Source organism: Solanum pennellii, chromosome 2, assembly GCF_001406875.1.
Source record: "Solanum pennellii chromosome 2, SPENNV200".
NCBI lineage: Eukaryota > Viridiplantae > Streptophyta > Magnoliopsida > Solanales > Solanaceae > Solanum > Solanum pennellii.
The window spans coordinates 54,569,200-54,592,347 of NC_028638.1; the positions used below are offsets into that span (position 1 = coordinate 54,569,200).

Consider the following 23,148-nt stretch of genomic DNA (forward strand, 5'->3'; position numbering starts at 1 on the left):
CCGATCTCCCAAAAAAAAAATTATTTTTAAAGAGTATTTTAAATTTCAGAAATATTTTCTACTTTAGTAAAAATAAAAGATGTTTCTTAAATACATTTTTCATTCATAAATCAAACACTAAAAATCATTTTCGAAAAATATTTTCTACTAATCAACCAAATATGAGAAAATAAATTCAAAAATCTATTTATTTTCTATAAAAATATTTTGCATGAAAAACATTTTCCCTCGTACCAAACGGACTCGATGTTCTAAAATCTTGTACTTCTCTTGGGCCGTTCGTTCAACATTTCAAAAAGCAACAAACGACGGACGTTGAAAAGAAACAAAGAAATTAGGTGTACTGATGATCCTCCTTGGTATACTCAATTTTTTCCCCACCATCTTTTAATCTTTAATTTTAAATTTAGAAGATACCATTTACAAAATTCTAGTATTTTATTGATTAAAATATTGTATGTATATTCTCCAACTTAAATGAGCAAGTTGAAATAAATATGAGAGAGTCAAAATTGATAAAGGACCGGCTATTACATCGTTCATAATATATAATTAATTAATAAAAATGTGTTCTTTCTAATAATGAGATGGTCATATATAGTTTAACATGATGCTAAAGCAGACACAAATTCTAAGATCGATTCTCTCCGCCATTCATTTTAAAAGAATTTTCACATATTTGACCCATGAAAAAAAAATTAAAATCACACGTAAGGAGGCATATTGAAATTCGAGAATATAATCAGAAAAAATGACCTATTATAATATTAAAAGAATTTTCAGTCAAGGGAGCGTGTTAAGATTCAAGAATAAAATTTGAACAAAATTGACCTATTATAATATTAAAAGAATTTTCACAAAAAGAATTTCGGGGCGTTGAGATTGGAGAATACAATTAGGAAAAATGACCTATTATAACTTCACCTGCCTAAATCTTAATTTTTATTTTAACTATCTAGAAAACAATGATTTTTCTTTATTATCGTTTTATTTAATTTATTTCCTGTTAACAAGGATTAGCAATTTCCATTACTTGCAACTTGTTAAACCACATTAACTTATTAGATACACATAACTGAGAAAAGTTTGTACAATTAACTATTGATTTGGTATGAAAATCTGCTGGAAAATTTGATCACGAAGCCAGCTGTAACCCTGTCAATTGAATAGATGTTAAGTGTAGATTTTCTGGTCTGTTTTCTTATTCAATTTTCATATAGAAAAAGCGTGTATATTATGTTGGACTATTTATTTCCTTTACTATTCTATTGTCACAAATATACGTATTCACTTACAGTTGATCACACTTTGTTTTGATCATTGTTATTCATTATTTCATAATATATTGTATTATACTGTAGGATAGATACAATGTTTGGCTAGACGGTATTGTTTGCTACTGTTTAATAACATTTTTGTTGTTTGATTTGACTGTATTGTAATTTATAAATTTACTAAAATGTCCTTAATTATTCTAGGTAAGAAGGTTTGATTGAGATTAAATAATATAGCGTAAAGCGTAAAATATTATTATGAAATATTAATTAAGAAAATAATATATATAAAAAAAAGTAACAATCAGAATACAACAAATGGGTTGTTTCATAACATATAGTTTTTCTTGGTTACATAACAAAAAAATTTAACAATACAATATAATACATTTTAAGTAACAATACATGATATGATATGTATGATAACAGTACAGTACAATAGGTAACAATGGGTAAAGTGTTATTCTACATAATACTAACAAATAGAATTTTGAAACTCTTGGTGTTGAATGACCTAAAATTTTCAGCCTTCTGATTAATAATTACTATTGTCATGTCAATATGGATTCAATTTGTCTTTTCACTCTCTAATTTCATTAACAAAACTTTATTACAAAGAAGCTGATTCCTTTGATTTCCATTCTACATACTCTTGTCTTCGTCGTAGTTGAAAGGCAGGGGTACAGACTTGGAGGCACGATATTTCCCAACATTATTTAAGTGTTCATTTTCCAACCTGAAAAACTACAAACTGTTACAACTATTAATTTTTCTATGTATTCCAGAAAAATTACACTCATCTGACCTGAAAAAGTTCCACATGCCTCTGCGAAGGATTTCCAAACAGGCAACAATTGCAATAAATGCTCTCCTATGCAAAAAAGGTAGTTGTTGAAAATCTAGAACCAACTGCATCCATACTAGTCTCAAAATAATGTTAAGAACCTGCACTTTACAGTAATCAAATAACTAGTTAATCCCAATGCAAGTTAAAGTTGATTTTTGAAACCTTAGCTACTTACAATGGCAACAAAGTAGACAGTCTTGTATGGCACAAGTAGCTTGTCTCTCAACCACGGATTTTTCGAATTCCTTTGCAATAAACCCCAATCGATCACAAGGTCCCAATAAGTGTTTCCAACTGTAGTAATTCCTGAAGTTGATGCTGCCATTACTCTCCAAAACGTACCTCTCTTCTGATCATATAGTGTCCTCATTACAAGAGCAACAATTGTTGATAAATATTTAAGGCTATTAAACCCCTGCATCAAATCTTTCTCTTCAAATACGCGACGAAGACACTGCATATATCATAAAGCATCATCATGTATTAAGATAACTCTTGTTAGAATTAATGATCATTTCTCTTGTGTAAAACTTCTTTCAAACCTGAATAAACCGAGACCAAAAGGGAATTATTGCAAGGAATATGTATAAGATTGGGTAAATTTTGCTCTCTTGACATGTATTTGATCTTTCTGTGAAGTTGCCCCACCCATAGTAGCACACATAGAATTGTAAACTCCTAATTGCCTGAACCTGAAATGCAACACTTCTATCTGATAAGTTATTCAAAATTTGCACGTTACACTGACTCAATTGTCAACTTCTTTTTGTATAACATAGAATCTCAAGTGTCTAACCTGGCTGGTAAGTTGATCTGCCAAGAAAAAATCTGGTAGAGTAACCTGCAAAATGATGCGAGACATTTTACTATCTATGTAAGTTCTGTTGTATTAATGTATGTGAATCTGTATCTCTCTTAAACAAACTGCTGGTACCTTATAAAGTGGAGCCAACAGACAGCGCCACACACATTTTATAAAGAAGAAACGACTTGAACGATATATGATGTTCAGAGGAAGAAAAGTTACTATAAGCAGAATCTGAAAAAAGATATAAGATTATTAGGAGGTTTTAAATTTGAAACATGTTATATATAGTCTATAGATTAATTATTGAATGCAAGTAAAAGAAGAAGTAATGTTTTTCTAGACTTACAATCACCAGGGCAAGTGGGGTCAGCTCAGTCAGTGTCTGAAAACTCTGTGTTTTCGGATCAATATCCATATCCAGATGATAGAGTGCTGCAGCCAATGCAAGTAACGAAAGACCAGAAGCAAGGAGGAGAACTTGTCTGTAACCTAACTCTGTTCCCTGCTTGAAGCCAAATATGAAGGGATAATTGACTCGAAAACGCCTCCAATAGTATATATTTGCCCCGTACATGACTATATGCAGGACAACGAATCCAAATAGGCTGCAAAGACACGCCTTCATTACTCTTATGAAGTACTGAACACACAGATTTTTCTTGTGTATAGACAAAAGGAAAGAATCAATATGACTACAAAAGAAAGATGATTAGTTCACCTGTACAGTGGAAATATGTTTTCCATATACTGTCCTCGATTCTCATTCTCTAGAAGAGTTCCTGCACGTATTGATACAGCAATTGCTGCTACTAATGCTAATGAGCAGCCAGAGAACAAACCTGTAGGCGAAAAGTATATCAGACACTGAAATGAACATATGGTTGATGCTAATAGAATTGCAATGCTTACCAAGAAGAAATGTTACTCTATGTGTTTCTCGTTGTGCTTGTGGTCTTAAATATTTCATTCCTTTCTTTCGATTTCCATCAACAAAATGCTTTATGAAAGTAACTTCCACTCCTTCCATGAGCTTCAAAACCTAAAACAAAAAAAAAACAAAGATTGATGAGCAGTCCAAAAACTATAGTCACAAGTGGAATAATGCTGAGAGGAAAACAATTTTTGAAATTGAAAGAAAATGTACCTCATCCGAACTACGAAGATAAGATTTTTCAATCACCTCTAAGTATGATTTAGAAGCTTTCCTTGAACTGATCTGTATCAATAACTTGCAAGGTTACTTGGCATAACTAGGTAACTTTCTATGTCAAATAGTGATAACTACAGTGTAGTACCTTATCATACTTCTTCATGATCTTGGAAAATGCCAATACATTTAAGGAACTGGTAAAATCAAGTAGCAAAGTATGAGCTGATTGGAGCACAAAAACAGCAGTAACTCCTATTTTGAGGGTAAAACTACAACATTACCTGTATCTTTTTAGAAGTCTCAGCTTTTGATAGAACTCAACAAAAGCCTTTTTCATTTGTTCTTCGACTTTTCTGAGCTCTTCTTTGCTGAATGATAGGTTTGGTTTTGAAGTCATGATACATCTTAAAGTCGAGATAGGTGTTTCTGGTTCAATATTGATTTTTACATAGTCAAGAACCTCTACTGGAGCAGGCCTAAAATCGCGGGGATTCATCTCTGTAGTATCTCTTTTCCCTATTTTTGCTTTCTCTTCCAGTACTATTTCTTCGTTGTTCATCTCAACTTCTTGAATTGCCTCCATATGTGGTCTACCTATCTTGGAGTTAAACAAGAATTCGAACAAATTAAAGAACAATCAAGCAAGTTTCAACAGCTAAAACATCTCTTGTGATTTGTTTCAAGTCACTCTACATTACTAAGGGCACAAATGACCCCAAATATAACGAATTATAACTTATTTTCCCACCAAAAGACGGAACAGTAACATAATAGCAATAGTATCAGCAGAGATTGGACATACCTGGACTACTAAAATGCATAGGATCCACTGATGCTGGAGACAAAACAGTATCATCATTGCTAAAAGTATCGATGACTTGGTCTACGATTGAAATCTTATCAACTTTGATTCTTAGAGCAATAAGTGCATCCATTTGTTTACTCAATGCTTCAGCCTCCACCTTAACTTCCCCTACTTTTTTCTTGTAAAAAGTTAACACCTTGTTAAATTCATCATCTAATGACCTAAAGAAATTCAGCTCACATTCTCCGCCTTCTTCACAAGACACAAGGAAGGTGGTTTCATAGTGGGATTCAGATCCCTCTTGCTGCACTGAATTCACTACTATCACTTCATCTTCATGATTGTTTTTCCCTTTGAAACTGTTGTATCTAATTTGTAATCCACTAAATGCTCTGTACATAGATACCCTTCTCTTTAAGGACCCTCTTGGAGTGGCTGCAACTTCAGGTAATGGTGCATTTTTCTTCTTGAAATTCAAGATTTCCATCAAAAGACTTTTAAGATGATTATAATCCATATAGGCTTCTTGCCACTCATGCACCATTTGGGATACATATTCTTTCCCAAATTTCATCTTTATCACTGTTATAAGAAGAAAAAAACTGAACTTCCTCTGCTTTATATTGTAGCCATGATTGGATGAATGGTCAACAATCGAGCTGTTACATGAATGAGTTGCCCAATATAGGAATGTCTTATAACAAACATATGAATTAATATTAATCTTTTCTCTTGATAGCTGAGGAGTTAGAAGTTTTCACTGTCTCAATCAATATTTTAGATAAATCTCTTTAATAATTCATTAGTGGAGCTGTATGTTACATATTAAAGGCACCCATGGCCCATGAATATAGTGATTGTTTTATAATGGTGGTGTTTGGTCCCATCTTTTATGCGCTTAACAGTTCTGTTCTAATTATTCGTTTACTTTTAAATTGATATATCTATTAAAAAAAAATTAACATAATGTATTTATTATTTTATTTTTATTAATTATAAAGTAAATGAATTATAAAATTGAAGATTTTTAAAAAAAATTACATTTTTCAAAGTAATTAACTAAAAATATAATAAGTAAAAAAAATCTTTTTTTAATTTATCAAAATAAATAAATAATGAAGAAAAACTAAAAAAAAAAGGGTGAATGAATAATTGAGGACAGAAAAAAAGTACCTATCCAAGTATATCATGTAAAAAAATCACTTTGTCAAAAGAAAAATCATCCAACTTTGTCGGTCATGCTAACAAAAAGAAAAGTAAATATCACCTGAATTTTCATATTTTCTACTCCTAATTAGCTTAATAAAACATATTAAATGTAATAGAGTAATTTGAAGACTTTTCCTCGGATTTCTCTTTGTAATATAATATAATGCGATTACTTGTGTGATTTAATCAGAGGCGAATTTAAGCTATATATATATACCTTGAGATAGATATGTATTTTATTAGACATTCAAAGATATTAAAGATAATTTGACTTGTGCGAAAGTTTAAAAATATTAAACAAAATAAGAGAATGACTAATTCATAATGTCAAGTGAAATTTAAAATCGTTACTGGAAACTTTATTTAAATAAATCATTTAATTTATATTTATATGTTAATACAATAGTTTAATATTTTTATGTTTAATAAAACTATCATACGAAACTATATTAGCTATATACTTTAACCAATATATATTAATCATTAATAATACATTCATCGTCTTAAAATCCTAAATTTAAAACGAGATCAATTTTATCTCCATATTTTATGAGAGTTCCAAATACAATAATAGTTCAATATTTTTATGTTTAATAAAATTATCATATGAAACACTATTAACTATGTACTTTAGCCAACATATATTAATCATTAATAATATATTTATTATCTTAAAATTCTGAATTATCAATTTTATCTCCCTATTTTACGAGAGTTCCAAAAGGGAAGTTTGTTGGCCGTCTGTACTGATTAATCAATGGTATACATTGTTTTTCTTGGGTCTTGTAATTGAATGGTGTTCGCTTATGACCTTTAACTTGTTAAATCATTTTGAAGTGCGATCAGAAAAATCGATTAAATTTAATTAGAAAATTTATAAAATTATGATATTGATTTTATTTTAAAAGAAAGTACCTTTTTTTTAGTTAAAAAATATTAAATACAAAAGAATAAATATATTTAAAAAAATAAAATAAAATTTATGACTAAAAAGATTTTCACGAATCATTTCACATAAAATGTTTGAAAATATATGGGACCTCCACATTCATTATTTTGATATAGAAAGGTGTCCCCGTATATTAATTACTATTAGTTGTTTTCTTCGCCAATCATTTTCACGTGGTTATGCTAATTCCATCCATGCATAATAGATACTACTTCCTCCGCCCGCATTAGGATTAGAATTAATAATTTGGGGTTTTAAAATTAAAATAAAAGAAAAAAATATTGTAAACCTACGATACTAGATGTGAAAAGCATTTTAAGAATCCTTACCTACCATTTAGCTACAAATGAATTTTATTAGGTGGTTACATATGAATATGAATATGTATATGAATATATATATATAAGTTTTTAATATAAATACATGATTAATAGAAAAGTTAGTAGGTTCGTATGAACGCTTGAGCTATCACTTAACTTCGTCTTAGCCTCAACCTCATTTTGTATGAATCATTGGATTTGACGTAATAATAATAGCTTTTAAGTTAAAAAATAAAAAAATCAAACTTACATTACTTTTAAGTCAAAAAATAAAAAATAGTATTTTGATTTTTATTTTATTTTAAAGTTATTTATAACTTTGTCAAACATTATCTAATTTATTTTAAGTCATTTATGACTTATTTCAATAAAAATTGACTTAAAAGTAGATTTGATCAACTTTTAAGTCAATTAAAACATGAAATACCTGACTCGACAGTAAAAAATTTAATAGATAAAAGGTTTTTAAATGCCGTAACGTATTGAAAAAAGAAAAAGAAATACTCTCCTTCTACTTATTGAATCAAAAATGCCCTTAAGGTTATTTTTAAATTAAAAAATGACACTCTTTAATAAAATTTTGACATAGGATAAATAAAATTTTAAATTAAACACATGACATTAAAATATTGATCACATAAATTTTTTAAATTTAAAAATATTCTTTTTTAATAAAATTTTAACATGAGATAAATAAAATTTTAAATTAAACACATGACATTAAAATATTGATCACATAAATTTTTTAATATTAAAAATATCCTTTTTTAATAAAATTTTAACATGAGATAAATAAAATTTTAAATTAAACACATTGGCATTAAATATTGATCCACATTAATTTTTGACCCAACTTGATGAATCTAGTGGGTCATTCTTTGACTTTAATAAAGCTCCAAAAATTAGGAAGTGAAAACATAATTTAAAATTGACACGAGCCAATAAAATATACTAAATAATATAAATAAAGTTAATCAGGGGTCCATTTATTTTTTAAGCTCATCATAAAAGAATACAGAATCCACATCATTTTTCTTCAACTTTGAATGTTTTTCTTCTTCTTTTTCATCTAAATTTAAAAAAGGGAAAAGGGTCTGATATACCCCTCAACTTTGTCATTTGGAGGTGATATATCCCTCGTTATAAAAGTGGCTCATATATGCCCTTACCGTTATACAAACGGCTCACATATACCCCTGCCGTTACAAAATGACTCACATATACCCTTCATTTAACGGATTTTAAAAAATTAATTTTAAATTTATATTTATTACTTCTAATTTTTTTAAAACAATTATTTTAGGGGTACATATGATTCTTCTATCAAAGTACAAGGTATATTTTATTTTTTTTCATACATAAATTATTTTTTGACTTCTTTTATTATAATTATTATAACAAGGGGTATATCAGCTCTAAATAACAAAGTTGAGGGGTATATCAGACCCTTTTCCCTTTAAAAAATTATAAGAATTTATCTCTCAATACTAGGAATTGGCAAAAAGAAGATTTGCTTAAAATATTTTTGTAAGAAAATTTGAATCTCTAAATACAAATATATTTAAATTTATATATATATTTTAAATAATTTTTGTAAAAAATATTCGAAATGATGTTTGAATATACTTTAATATAATTTCAAAAATAAAAAGTGAGTTAAAAACAAATTATTTTTAAAAAATAATAATTTTTATGTTTAAATGGATCCTAAAAATATAAGTTAAAAAGAAATGAATTAGAAAGATGAAAAATTTTAAATACGATAAATGAGAAATAATTTAATACTATGATACGAATACGAATTGTATTCGTATTTGAATTTGACTAGGTAATTATTTAACCATAAAAAATAAAAGATATTTTTATTTATTGTATAAATTTGAATAAATAATTGAATAGGTCTTAAAATATTTTATTTTATTTTTTTAAAAAAAAGAAAAACAGACTAGAAAAAAAGAAGAGAAAACCATGAAAGAGAAATAAAAGATAGAGAAATAAAAATCAAGACTAAGTCTCATTAATCAGAATGTAATTGCAATAAAAAATAGGCCTCCACACAACTAATAAATTGTATCGTAAATTTTTTCAAAGAGTGGATATTTAAAGAATAATAAAATTTCATATTAGTGATTAATGAGATAGACGAATTAAAATTTCACCTAATTTCATATATTTAAAATAAATATAGAGATTGCATGATTACAAATTATTTTATTAAAAATAAAATTTATATTTTAGAGATAAATTATTATTTAATATAAAAAAAAAATAAAAGTGAAATCATATGAAGTAAACTAATAGACAATTAGGTAACAATTTTTGCGGAAAGGGGCATTCGTTGTAGCACATTGATGTTCGAAAAAAAACCATATATTTAGATATTATTTATCTTACACTATAGTATTTTTGTTATTTTAAAAGTATAATTATATTAATTTCTATTTAATATTATAGTTTTACCGTGTAGAAATAAACTGATATAAAGAAATTCGAAACAAAAAATAAATAAAATGAAAAGAAGAAGAAATAAAAAGGGAAGGGGTACTAGTGGAGGACATAATGATGGTGGAAAGGTAATACGAAATTAAAGTTGTCGAAGAATAGCAGCATCTCAAGCGACCAAATCGTCGGATGGTATTAGTGTTTTAACATTTGATTTTACGCTAATTCTATCCCCCTAATTCTATCTTATAATTTTATATCATAAGATGTAATTTCATATTCTTCAAAAATTATGATATAAAATTATATGAGAATTTTATATCATGATTTGAGATATTTTAACATAAAAATTGATACCCAAAATTATATTTTGTTAAAAAAAATCTATATTTATATTTACTAACCATTTATTTCACATGTAAATAAAATTTATAATCACATTATTATTTTTTAAAATTTATTGTTCTCACCAACATAAATTTATTATTCTCTCCAATATTTAGTCATTTTAACTTATACTTCACGATTGTTGAGTAATAAAATCTTGAAGAGTCCGTGAAAGGTGTTATATATTTACTCAAATATATTGATGAAACAATTACTTAAGTGGAGAACAAATACTTTTTTGTAATAATTTATTATGCGGTTTTATAATTTTTTGTTTATTTGATAAGATTGGATAAACAATTGAAGCTATTTTAATAGTTTTATAACTAATGAAATTTTTATATATGAAAAAATATATAACACCAAAATCCCATATCTTATATCCAAACAAAACTTTAATTTCATCTCATTATTCTATATCATAATACCATATCGCATGACCAAACGGATCATAAGTATTCTCTTTTGAAGTCAAACTTTCATTAAACAAACAGAAATTAATTCATTTTAATTAATTAAATTGATCAATAAAAATAAATCGATCATATTGTTTTTCATTAATTAAATTTATACTTTCAAGGTTAATAATTTGTGTTAAAGATAAACTAGAAATAATATTGTTATTTATGAATTGATTTTGTGAGGGTAAAATTATCAAAAAAAAGTTCCTTTTTATTTCCTACTTATACATATTAGTCTTTTATCATTTTGCATGACTTACACTAGGTTGAATATTGACCATCAAATAGTGAGTAAATAGGGTGAACTATTGGGATTGCTAGTTAACTTTTTGAGTTTGATTAATCAAAGTTTTACCCCTTTGTGATTCTTGGTTTCATTTGATTATTCTTCTTTGAGTTGAATTTGAAATCAATTGGAAGGTGAAGATTTTAGTCCCTTAATTTCAATAACTTGAGTATTAATCCACGTGTCGTTTACGAATATCTAGAAATTTATTTTTTAATAAAGAACTGAAAGACTAAATTCCTTAAAATTATTAGCGTGCTCCGTTGTTTATGGTCGTGTTGTTTCATATCCTTTATCAGATTTTTGAGTAATTTATAAAACATGACTCTTTTTTTAGTGAACAGATCATTGGGTTTCTGGTTTGACCAATCTTTAAGTATTTTTCTGCAGCTGGCGAACGTGTAGTCCAAGTGATTACACAAAATAAATTCAAGCCCAACAATGGAAAATATCTTCTTCTCTTTGTTTTCCCCACAAACAAAACTATATTACAAACAATCAAAGAATTGTACAATAAACCAGCAAATCATTTTGAGTCTTTTGATTTGCTGGTATCAGTTAATGACTCTTGTCCTCATCGTAGTTAAAAGGCAGAGGTACCGACTTAAAGGCACGGTATTTTCCAACGTTATTCAAGTGCTCATTTTCCAACCTGAACAGCATAACTATTGTTACTATGTGAACAAGTTACATAAAATTTTAACTTAATTATAATATACGACGTTATTTCAATTGTTGATGTATATAATTAAACTCTGATAGATATAATGCTTCATACCTGAAAAAGTTCCATATGCCTCGACGAAGGATTTCCAAACAGGCAACAACTGCAAGGAATGCTTTCTCGTGCAGAAACGAGAGTTGTTTAATATCTAGAACCAATTGCATCCATACTAGTCTCAGAATAATGTCAAGAACCTGCATTTAGACTCAAAATCATCAAAAACTTAATCGTATTTTTGATAGTTAAGTTTTGAATTCTGTGTCTGCACTTACAATGGCAACAAAGTAGACAATCTTGTGTGGCACAAGTAGTTTGTCTCTCAACCAGGGGTTTTTGGAATTCCTTTGCAATAGACCCCAATCAATGACTAGATCCCAATAAGTGTTTGCAACTGTAGTTACTCCTGAAGTTGATGCTGCCATTACTCTCCAAAACGTTCCTCCCTTCTGAGAATAAAGCGTCCTCATCACAAGTGCAACAATTGTTGAGAAATATTTGAGGCTATTAAGCCCCTGCATCGAATCTCTCTCTTCAAATAAGCGGCGAAGGCACTGAATCATACAAAGCACCATATTAAATATTTGTCAACAAATCTCTTGTTCATTTTTTGTGTGCAAAAATTCTCACACCTGAATAAACCGAGACCAAAAGGGAATAATTGCAACGACTATGTATAAGATCTGGTAAACATTGCTTTTTAGACATTCATTTGATCTTGTTCTGAAGTTGCCCCACACATAGTAGCAGACATAGAATTGCAAACTCCTAATTGCTTGAACCTGAAACACAAGACCACATTATACTAACTGAATTGTAGACTTTTCCTATCCTATAATTCCCGTTTAGAAAACGGCTGAGTGTCAAACCTGGCTGGTAAGTTGATCTGCCAAGATGAAATCTGGTAGAGTAACCTGCAAAATGATGTGAGACATTTTACTATCCATGTAATTTTTGTGATATTAATGCGTGTGAATCTGTATCTCTTAAAGAACCATGGGTACCTTATAGAGGGGAGCGCATAGACAGTGCCAGGCAGTTCTTAAAAGGAAGAAACGACTTGAACGATATATGATGTTCAAAGGACAAAAAATTATAAGAGTCAGAACCTGAAATAAGACTTAAGATCATTAGGGGATTTGAAATTCGAAACATTTTGTATAAGATCAATTGTAGAAAGAAAGTAAAAAGAAGAGCTAATGTTTTTCTAGACTTACAATCACCAGGGCAAGTGGGATCAGCTCAATTAATGTCTCAAATTTTCGTGTTTTCGGATCCATATCCATATCCAGGTGGGAGAGTGCAGCAGCCAGTGCAAGTAGTGAAAGACCAGAAGCAAGGAGGAGAACTTGTCTGTAACCTAACGCTGTTCCCTGTTTGAAGCCAAATATGAAGGGATAATTGACCCGAAAACGCTTCCAGTAGTATACATTCCCTGCATACATGAGCATATGGAGGACAATGTATCCGAATAGGCTGCAAAGATAGGGCTTATTACTCGTAAGTATTGCTTAAGATATGGTCTGGCTTGCAGAGAGACAAAGAGAAGGAATCAATATGACTTTGTAAAAGACAGATGGTTTAGTTCACCTGTAGAGTGGAAATATGTTATCCATATACTGTCCACGATCCTTATGCTCTAGAAGGTTTCCTGCATGTATTGCTACAGCAATAGCTGCCACTAATGCTATTGAGCAGCCAGAAAACATACCTGTAGGTTATAAGTATATCAGTTAGTAAAATGAACATATGGTCCTTATGCAAGTGAGATGACAGGTCAATCCAGATGTTTCAAAAAAAATTGTTATGCAATACATTTAGGAAGAGGAAGTTGATACTAATAAGGATGTATGCTTACCCATGAAAAATGTTACTCTATGTGTGTCCCTTTTAGCTTGTGGTCTTAAAAACTTCATTCCTTTTCTTCGATTTCCATTGACAAAGTGCTTTATGAATGTGACCTCCACTCTCTCAATGAGCTTAGCAACCTAAAAAAAGCAACAATCAATGAGAATTTCAAGGTATAGCTGCAACAGCAATGATGCTGAGAGGAAAATAGTTTTTGAAAGTGAAAGAAAATGTACCTCATCTGAGCTACCAAGATAAGACTTATCAATCATCTCTAAGTATGATTTAGAAGCTTTCCTTGAGGTGATCTGTATCAATAAATTGCAAGGTTTAGAAAGGCAAACTATACAGGAAGTCCTTTCTATTGCCGAATAGTGATCACTTTAGTATAGTACCTTATCATACTTCTTCATGATCTTAGAAAATGCCAACACATTTAAGAAACTGCAGAATTAAGTAGCAAAGAGTTAGTTGAATTAATCACAACAAACAACTGTAATTCATCATTTGGGAGGAATAACATTTCAAAATTACCTGTAGTTTTTTAAAAGTCGAAGCTTTTGGTAAAACTCAACAAAAGCCATTCTTATTTGTTCTTCAGCTTTTCTAAGCTCTTGTCTGCTGAATGATAGGTCAGATTTCGCGGACTTGATCACATTTTTCAAAGTCGACATAGGTGTTGCAGGTTCAATATTGATTTTTACATTGTCCAGAATCTCTACTGGAGCAGGCCTAAAACCCATAGGATTCATCTTTGTTGTACCTCTTTTCCCTGATGTTGATTCATCTTCCACAATTTCTTCACTACTCATCTCAACTTCTTGAATTACTTCCATATGTGACCTTACTGTAAAAACAAGAATTCAAAACAGTATTAAGCAAGTGCCAGCATCTAATATATCAAATCATTTGTTTCTCCCTCTCTACTTCAGTGTCACCCATAAAAAAGACAAATAACTGAACTCGTGACGCCTATTATGGAGGGTGCATGGATTAAGGAGAAGGATATACAAACTTCGGAGCATATAATATCTTAGGCAAATCCCACATAAAGGCGAACTAAATTGCTATATAAGACCGAACACAAGTTCACGTGACACAAATTGAAAGAGGTAAAGTAGTAGGAACACTAATTAATATCTTTATCACATAGGCCAATACTTACATTGACTTGTCAAATGAAGAGGAACCACTGATGCTGGATCCATCCCTTGTGCACTATGCATATCAATTGAAGGTTTATCAACCATAATCCTTAGAGCAATAAGTGCATCCATTTGTTTACTCAACTCATCAGCTTCATCCTTCACTTGCCCTACTTTTTTCTTGTAAAAAGTTACCACCTTGTTGAACTCATCATCAAGTCTTTTAAAGAAAACCATCTCATACTCTCCACCTTGTTCAGATGACATAAGAAACATAGTTTGATGGGGTCCTTCTTGCTGCACCGTGTTAACTAAAATTACTTCATCTTCATGGTTATTACTATTATTATTCCCTTTGAAACTTGTGTATCTACTTTGTAATCCACTAAATGCTCTGTACATAGATATTCTTCTCTTTAATGAACCTTCTGGGGTGTCTGCAATTTCTGATAATGATGCATTTTTCTTCTTGAAATTCAAGATATCTTTCAAAAGATTCTTGAGATAATTATAATCCATATAGGCTTCTTGCCATTCATGGACCATTTGGGAAGTAAATTCTTTCCCAAATTTCATCTTTATCACAACGGATTAATCCAACCAAAGCTCTCTTCTTTTCTTTTTTCTTCTTGAAATAAAAAAGTGAACTTTCTCTGTTTTATCAAATAGAAAGATTGAGCTTTAAATAAGAATGTTGTTGGTTTTGGCTTCTAGTGCGTGATTGGAGAAATGGTCAGCAATCAAGGTGTTAAAGGGTCGCTAAATTTAGTACAATTTCCAAGAATGTCACACAAAAGTCCAAACATTTTTTAAGACTTTGAAAGTATTGTTGTTGTAATATGAACAAAAATGGCTGGAGGACCAAACCCAGAATATCACTATGTCTCAATCAATATTTCAACTACTGTCTCTTCTTATAAGATTTGGGGCTGTGTATGAGCTGGCTTGTGCAGCAATGACCCATTAACAACTTTTTTTTATTATTTGTTTTATTTAATACACTGGTGTTTTGTCATTTTGGGCACTATTCTGCTTGTTATGAGACAACAATAATGAAAGCAATAGTAACGAATAATAACACAATTTACGCGTGAATCTCCTGGGTTTGTTTGGTAGAGTGTATAAAAAATAAACGCATATAATATACTAGTAATGTTTGTATTATTAATGCTTATATTAGTAATGTTAATTTTCGAGGATGATTGGATCTTTAACCATGCTAATGCATGAATTAAATCTTTTTTTGTTACTAATACATAGAAATACATGGTATTAATAGTATACTTCTCAATATACAATAGAGTGTATAACTAATACATCATATGAAAAAGTATATACAAAGTAATTTTATTTTTTTCGGAGCTTATCTACCTAAAAAAAGATAGACAAGGAAAAAAAATGCTACTCATGAACTATCTATCGAAAATTAAATAAATTTTAAATAGACGGAGGATAATTACTTAGCACAAAACCTAATCTTTCATGATTTTCACCTATTTTATTGTTGAGATTTTGTGAGCTTTTTAGGAGATTTATCTTATGTTAAAAATATATTTCTTGTAGTTTAATGTTTTAAGAGTTTACCTTATATATGAGGTATATAATTTCTTGCTATGAACAATTTTTTCTTACCTAGAATAGAAGATTGTAGTCTTGTTCTACTGACAATGCGAAACAATATTTTTCTTCTCTAATTTCTTTCATTTATTAAGCGTGTAGTCATTTCTCTAAATACTAAACTAAATTAGGCTGAATTTATATGTTAGTTATGTATTCAAATAAATTTAATAATTTTTACTTGGATCTTATATATAATAAAACATTCATCAAATATATTATCATAAATTAAATTATATTTTATAATAGTATTAACTTTGAGATCAAATTATGAATTTCAAAATCATATATTTGTTCATAAAAAAAAAACGCCCTGTTAAAAGGCAAAAGTCTACCAAAGTATTTAAATTAGTATTAATGATCGTGGAGTTTATTGGTAACACAAATGCTGACCATACACGTCCAGATCGTAGAAAACAAAAGCATAACAACTGGAATATTGTATAGTAAAATTAAATATTATAAGCAAAATAATGCATCACCAAATCTCTGTGAAGATATTAAAATAGTTCAGTCCCAATAGAAATTGTATAAAAAATAACTGCGTATGAATACTTTATTTTGTCACCTCACTTCCTTTGACTTTCTAACTATGCAAATAAATACTACACAAATTTATCACCTAGCTTTCCAACTATGCAAATAAATAGGCATATTTACCATAAGTTCAAATTCAAAATACCTAATATATTGCTATATTGAATATTTTAGACTTATAGTTCTTCAAAAGTCTTTGAGAAATATATTTTAAAGTCCATGATGCAGCATGCTTCGTAAGTTGGTATAATCAATCCTCATTATTATTTTTCTCCTCTAAAATCTTAGTTGTGACTTTGTACGTTAATTTTTTTTTTTAGATATAATCTAGGACAAGTTGAATTGCATGAAAAAGAAAGCCCCCCTGCTTTTTTATTTCGTAGTGCGTCGTAAAGAAGTTATTCATATATTAATTTTATATTAAGTTATATCATTGTTTAGTAATTAGTTAAAAAACAAATTATTTATAAATTAAAAAAAATATATGTGACGTTTAATTTGTAATTGAGAAATCTCTTATAAGTTATGCATATATTTATGAAGGAATATACACATAACTAATACTTATATTAGTATTATATATATATTTACGGACTACATCCTAGGTAATTTTAATCGGCTAACAAATGACATGTACTTAATTATGAACCAAAAAAATATTAATTTTGACAAGGCTACTGGTCAAGTTTGTTCTTTAATGATGTATTTGTTGAACAGTCATATCATCAATTCATCACTTTACTTACTGCCGACTTCATTCCTTCTAGTCTAGCTAATACATGGCATCTTTTTGCAAATTGCCATACTTTATATTGCACGAGAGAGAGTTATCGTATTAAAATTCGATTAAATTTAAATTATATTTTTTCATACCCAAAATTCGTTATAAGTAAATGTTGAAGAAAAAGTTTTTTTTTTTGTGTGTATGTCGAGGCAGAGCTAGGTGAGGGTTCATGGGTTTAGACAAACTCACTAGCTTTTTCATAAATTCTATATTTGTATTAGAATTTTTTTTTGTTTTTATGTATATTAATTTGTGAGCTCCGAAATAAATTAATTTAGAACCTCCAAACTTCTAATCTTGGCACCGCCTCCGCGAATAACATAGGAAAATTGGATATTGATCTCAAAATTGGAAAAGTCATATATTAGCATTCATTTCTTTATAGGTTTGCATTTCTTCTTCATTATCCAATTGGTTAATCCAACTAATTTTGAAAAAATTGTACGCTTATTTTGGTTCTTCACCCTTCAACTTTATTTCTTTTATGTGTAATCATTTTGATTTTTCATATTTATAGATTTTACATTATGTAATACTTAGTGAAAGATAAAAGATTCTATATTAAAATTTTTTTTTGATAAATGAATTTTATTCATCTTGTCATAAGCTATGAGACATGTATATTTACTTTTCTTGTGCACTTACTTTCCATTAACGTACACCCTTTAATTTCTTCTGAACTCCACTTATTTTCTTTAATTTCCTTGCATTAACATCCATATAATTTTCTATGTTTCTGTAATTTAGATTTAGACTAGAATATTTCTGTATATGGTGCCCCTTGACCTCTTACCAAACATTTTGTTGAATGTATCTTTTAGAAGTATACTAGTATTTCATGCTTGTGTTTTGTATATTTGTCATATATTAAGATCTATTCGTATTTTTCCTTTTTTTTTTTTTTGACAACTTCAAGATCAATAAATTAAATAATCAGCTGTATTAAATGAAACAATAGCCAGCCCTCGAGGACTTGTTCCTTCTAATTAATTTTTAGTCAACTTCTATTTATATAATAAACGGATAATATTATGTGAATGAATTTTTATAGATATCACAGAGATTTTCAAGTAACTATTCAGAAAAAACGAAATATGTATTTTAAATAGTAAAATATGTTACTTGTTAAAACAAATAAAGATGACTTATATCTTAACGATAAATAAATAATTCCCTGCGTGTAGGTCCATGCTATTGGTGGCCCACGCTACAATAGAATGATGTATACCGGAGATAAAGTTACAAAGCAACAAACTAATCTGGAGGTGTTTAATTAAGCTTTGAGAAGAAAATAACTATTTTTAATCCAAATTATTTTGGAAAAATTACATGAATTAGTACATTTTAAAAAATAATTATTGATATTAGCGATACTTTTTGTTTATTATCATTTATAGCAATACTGTGATAAATCTGTAATATGTATTAAAAGTGAATTATGTATGCAATATATATGAATTATAACTGTTTTTGAAATATATTATGTTTGTTTGGTAAAAAATTATCACATTATATTATAAGTGTATTAAAATGTGTGATAAATGTATTAATTTGATGTAAATATTTTCCGAAAGCATCTCGTCTAAGGGATACAACTAAGGATCATTTGGAACTGGTTGGCAATTTGCTAAAATTGACAAGAAAGGACCAACATAAGTAACCATTTGAAGAGTAATTTTTGTTGTTGAACCATGAGATGGCTGGGATTTACCTATACCCAAATCAATTACCAATGTTGAGTAAAGTGCAGAACCATGTCACAAATGACTCACTTCCAGAATTAAAAGAGCACGATAAAAACTAGATATCAAAGACATATAATAAAACGACCAATCACAGAGTTCATTTATTCATGGCATATTTACCCTGAAAAATGTCTGGGATATTGTTTTACAGTAAAGAGGAGCAAAATATACCTCACACAAATAACAAAAAAAGTACATCCATAGCAAACACGCAAGGAACAACATTTGCAGAAACATGCAAACTTTTATTTAGTATTTGATAGTATGACATGGATCATAAAGCACTCTGCTCAATCATCGTAGTGTTTGCGGTGGTGGTGGTGGTAGCGATGTTTCTTCTCCTCGTCATTGTCGTCGGAGTTGTCCTCACCCTGCCAATTAGATCACATGGATTAAACAAAAACAACTCCATAATGCATTCCCCTCACACTTGACATGTCTGTAAATCTATGGTGTACGGATCGACTATTCATTCGATAAAAAATTTTATTCTGGGCGAGGCACACATACTGTGAGGCCTCATTTGGCTGCCACATGTATACCGCGGGACAAATAATACTCATTTTCCTGCTTTTTCTTTTTCAATTTTAATCTTTTCTTTTACTTTTTCTTTTTTACTTGTATTTTCTTTTTTCTTTTTGCTTGTTAATTCTTAGTGTAAAATTTTAATTTTTTTTGGTCTTAATAAAGAAACTTTGAAAGTCACCCACGGTGTCTATTATATATTTTATATCTCTATTACTATTTAACTGAGGGGAAATTAAAGGATATGTCAAAAAAATTAAATTTATTTATTTTTGAATGAATTCAAAAAAATTGAGGATAGAGAAATTTAACTTTTTTTTTTTAATTTCTTCAATAAAGCAAAAATTCATATAATCAACCAATTGAACTAGTAAAATTTAATCGGCATTATTTATTACACTTAATTATCTAATTTAATTTTAATTATTTAAATTTTAGTCATTAATTTTTATTATTTTCTTGAGATTTCAATTTTAATCACTCAATGGTTAGTCATCAAATATGTTTTTTTTTAATTTCTGTTTATGATTAGTATTAATATTCATGATAAAAATACTAAGAATTGTTTTTTAATAACTCAATTCTTAGTCATCAAATGTGTTTTTAATCACTCAATTCTTGGTTATTTATTTATTTTTGTTTCAAAGTTTTCTTTATTAAAACAAAAAAATAAAATTTACACTAAGAATTAATAAGAAAAAAAAAAGAAAATGCAAGTAAGAAAGAAAAAATAAAAGATTAAAATTGGAAAAGAAAAAGCAGAAAAATAAGTACATTATGGGGCCCACAGTATATACGTGGCCTCACACGACTAACAGTATGTGTGCCTCGCCCAGAATAAATTTTTTCTTCATTTGATGGGTTTGTTTACAGAAATAGCGTTTTGGGGTTATTTTCGTAATTAGAGGGGTTAACAAGAGTGGATCAGTAAATTCACATTTTCCTTCCACTCCAATACTCTTGTTTCAATCTTTCTTTTTGTCTTCCATTGTTGTTTCTTCTTTTTCAACATCCAGCTATTTCCTCTCCCTCTTTCGTTCATCTCATGGGTTAGTATGTTTATGTTGTTTTTAAGGGGAAAAAATTAAGGTATATGCTCAACTTTGAAAGAATGTGCAAAAATAAACATTGGCAAATATGTGCCTGCCCCTAACCACATTGTTATCCTTCACTTTGTTCTGCGAGAAGTGTGGATTAAAACTAAGCGCTTGTCCGGTACAAGGCATGACTAAAGGATTAATTTAGGATGAGTTTGTTTCATGTCTAGGTCTAGTTGGGATTAAAATGTGGGATAACTTATCACAGGATTATAGTGTTATTTTGATCCCCACATTGGAGTAACAATCTCGGATAATTAATTCCGAAACAACTTGTTCCCAAACCAAATCAGCCTAAGAGTGAACACAAATTAATGAGCTAGGTGAAGAACTATTCATCTTACCAGCAGCATTTTCTATTAAAATCAAAAGGATCTCCTTATGTGTTTCTTGCCACACTAGCAAAGGTTTCCTTTGTTCATCTAATCTAAAAGTTAAGATGAGGCGTCATCTAGCTATAATGATCATTCGGTTTAATCACTAGTAAATTGAAGCATCTCCATTAGGCAAAAGATATCAAATATACTTCAACTAAACCTAAAAGGATCAAGATCTAGAGCGAAAAATTCAATTAATACAAAGAAGAGAAATTGAGTGCTCACATATTTCTTGCGACCATAGCCTTCATCGTCATCACCACGCCTCTCGTAGCTGGGTTTCCTGTAGTCCTCCTCCTCGGATCTTCCATAGTGAGGCCTCTCGTACCCTTCGCCTTCCTCAGCCTGGTAGCTTGGACGCCCATAACTGGGCCTCTCACCTTCCTCTTGTCCATAGCTAGGCTTCCTGCCATACCCACCAGATCCATATTCTTCGGATTCGTTCCTACGCCCATAACCCGACCCGTATTCTGAGCTTGGCTCCTCGTATTCACTCTTCTTCCGATACCCTGATCCGTATTCGGAAGCGGGTTCTTCATACTCGCTTTTCCTTCCATACTGGGGAGTGGGTTCTTCATATTCACTCTTTCTACCATACCCAGATCCGTAGTCAGAACTTGGCTCTTGATACTCACTCTTCCGGCCATACCCAGATCCATATTGGGGAGTGGGTTCTTCATACTCACTCTTCCTCCCATACCCAGATCCATACTCGGAACTAGGCTCTTCATACTCACTCTTCCTTCCATACCCAGATCCATACTGGGGTTTAGGATCTTCGTACTCACTCTTTCTCCCATACCCAGATCCATATTCTGATGTGGGCTCTTCTTCATACTCACTCTTCCGTCCATACCCAGATCCATATTCACTTTCTCCGCCAGGGCGATTCACCCCAGGCTGAAACCCATAATCAGCTTGAGGCTGCTCATAAGTATGAGTTTCCTCAGATGGACGATAAGAAGGGGTGGGGCGAGGCTTAGGCCTCGAATAGCTCTGGTACTCATTATCAAGAGCCTCATCACCATAAGCAGAAGGCTCAGCATACGAAGTGTACTGAGGACGATCATAGTCGAACTCATCAGAAGCTGAGGAAGGCTGATAACAGGTTTCCTCAGATGGCGGAAGTGGGCGACCATAAGTCAAAGCAATGTCGTATCCACCACCATAAGGAGTTGGATCGTACTCATCAAATTCAGTGCCGTCGTCATCGTGGTGGCCTTTAGGGTAGTAAGACATTTTTGCAGGGATTCTAAACTCTTCAATTCCGATTTTACAGATCTTGATCTGAGCAAATCCTCCTATATCTTAGAAGAAACAAAACGGCGTCGTGCGACCTACTCCGTGTTTCTCTTTCTTCCGCAAACCACGGCAAAATCGCGTCCAATTTGTAAATATTACATAACTTCCTCTCTAGTTCAAATATTTAGCCAACAAGTCCAAACTTTTCAACTATTTCAAAATTTAGGCTCCAAATGATCATATTTCGTGCATATCATTCGTGAGTTAATATCCTATATGGTCACTCAATTATCACCTATTTTCTCAGAAAGTCACTATCGATTATTCTCTCGAAAAGTCACTCAGCTTTTAATTTTAACTCAAAATTCACTCAACTATTAAATGATATATTTTAAAATTTTGGATTTTAAATAAAAAGAATTACATCAGCAAATTTTAATTAAAATATTAATTAAATAGGTTGAGTGACTTTCTGAGAGAATAATTAATAGTTGAGTGACTTTTGAGTTAAAATTCAAAGTTGAATGAATTTCTAAGGGAAGAATAGATAGTTGAGTGACTTTTAAGATAAA

General features: G+C 30.1%; 3 protein-coding genes across 5 annotated transcripts; all 3 read right to left on the reverse strand.

The window, feature by feature from the left end:
- Positions 1-1,641: 1,641 nt before the first annotated feature.
- LOC107011080 (phosphate transporter PHO1 homolog 9-like) lies at positions 1,642-5,663 on the reverse strand. Of its 3 annotated transcripts, none has more exons than XR_003576862.1 (13): positions 4,882-5,663; positions 4,361-4,673; positions 4,225-4,273; positions 4,074-4,145; positions 3,839-3,968; positions 3,648-3,768; positions 3,276-3,534; positions 3,056-3,160; positions 2,918-2,962; positions 2,664-2,813; positions 2,297-2,575; positions 2,080-2,224; positions 1,642-2,010 (listed from the first exon to the last, which is right to left on the reverse strand). XR_003576862.1 is itself a non-coding variant. In XM_015210412.2 (13 exons), the coding sequence occupies exons 1-13, from the start codon at positions 5,456-5,458 to the stop codon at positions 1,917-1,919; spliced, it is 2,334 nt and encodes a 777-aa protein (XP_015065898.1). In that variant the 5' UTR covers positions 5,459-5,661; the 3' UTR covers positions 1,642-1,916. The 3 variants fall into 3 exon arrangements, 2 of the variants coding, with proteins under 2 accessions (XP_015065898.1, XP_027770504.1); XM_015210412.2 differs by having other exon boundaries at positions 2,080-2,219; positions 4,882-5,661; XM_027914703.1 differs by having other exon boundaries at positions 2,080-2,219; positions 4,361-4,677; positions 4,882-5,079.
- Positions 5,664-11,343: 5,680 nt separating this feature from the next.
- LOC107009235 (phosphate transporter PHO1 homolog 3-like) lies at positions 11,344-15,534 on the reverse strand. Its single transcript, XM_015208537.2, has 13 exons — positions 14,673-15,534; positions 14,042-14,354; positions 13,903-13,951; positions 13,744-13,815; positions 13,518-13,647; positions 13,250-13,370; positions 12,877-13,135; positions 12,664-12,768; positions 12,529-12,573; positions 12,292-12,441; positions 11,935-12,213; positions 11,717-11,856; positions 11,344-11,590 (listed from the first exon to the last, which is right to left on the reverse strand). Exons 1-13 carry the CDS (start codon positions 15,226-15,228, stop codon positions 11,497-11,499), a joined length of 2,313 nt encoding a protein of 770 aa, XP_015064023.1. The 5' UTR covers positions 15,229-15,534; the 3' UTR covers positions 11,344-11,496.
- A 3,872-nt stretch (positions 15,535-19,406) lies between these two features.
- LOC107011335 (uncharacterized protein At5g39570) lies at positions 19,407-22,721 on the reverse strand. Its single transcript, XM_015210793.2, has 2 exons — positions 21,560-22,721; positions 19,407-19,706 (listed from the first exon to the last, which is right to left on the reverse strand). Exons 1-2 carry the CDS (start codon positions 22,571-22,573, stop codon positions 19,626-19,628), a joined length of 1,095 nt encoding a protein of 364 aa, XP_015066279.1. The 5' UTR covers positions 22,574-22,721; the 3' UTR covers positions 19,407-19,625.
- Between the last annotated feature and the right edge of the window lie 427 nt (positions 22,722-23,148).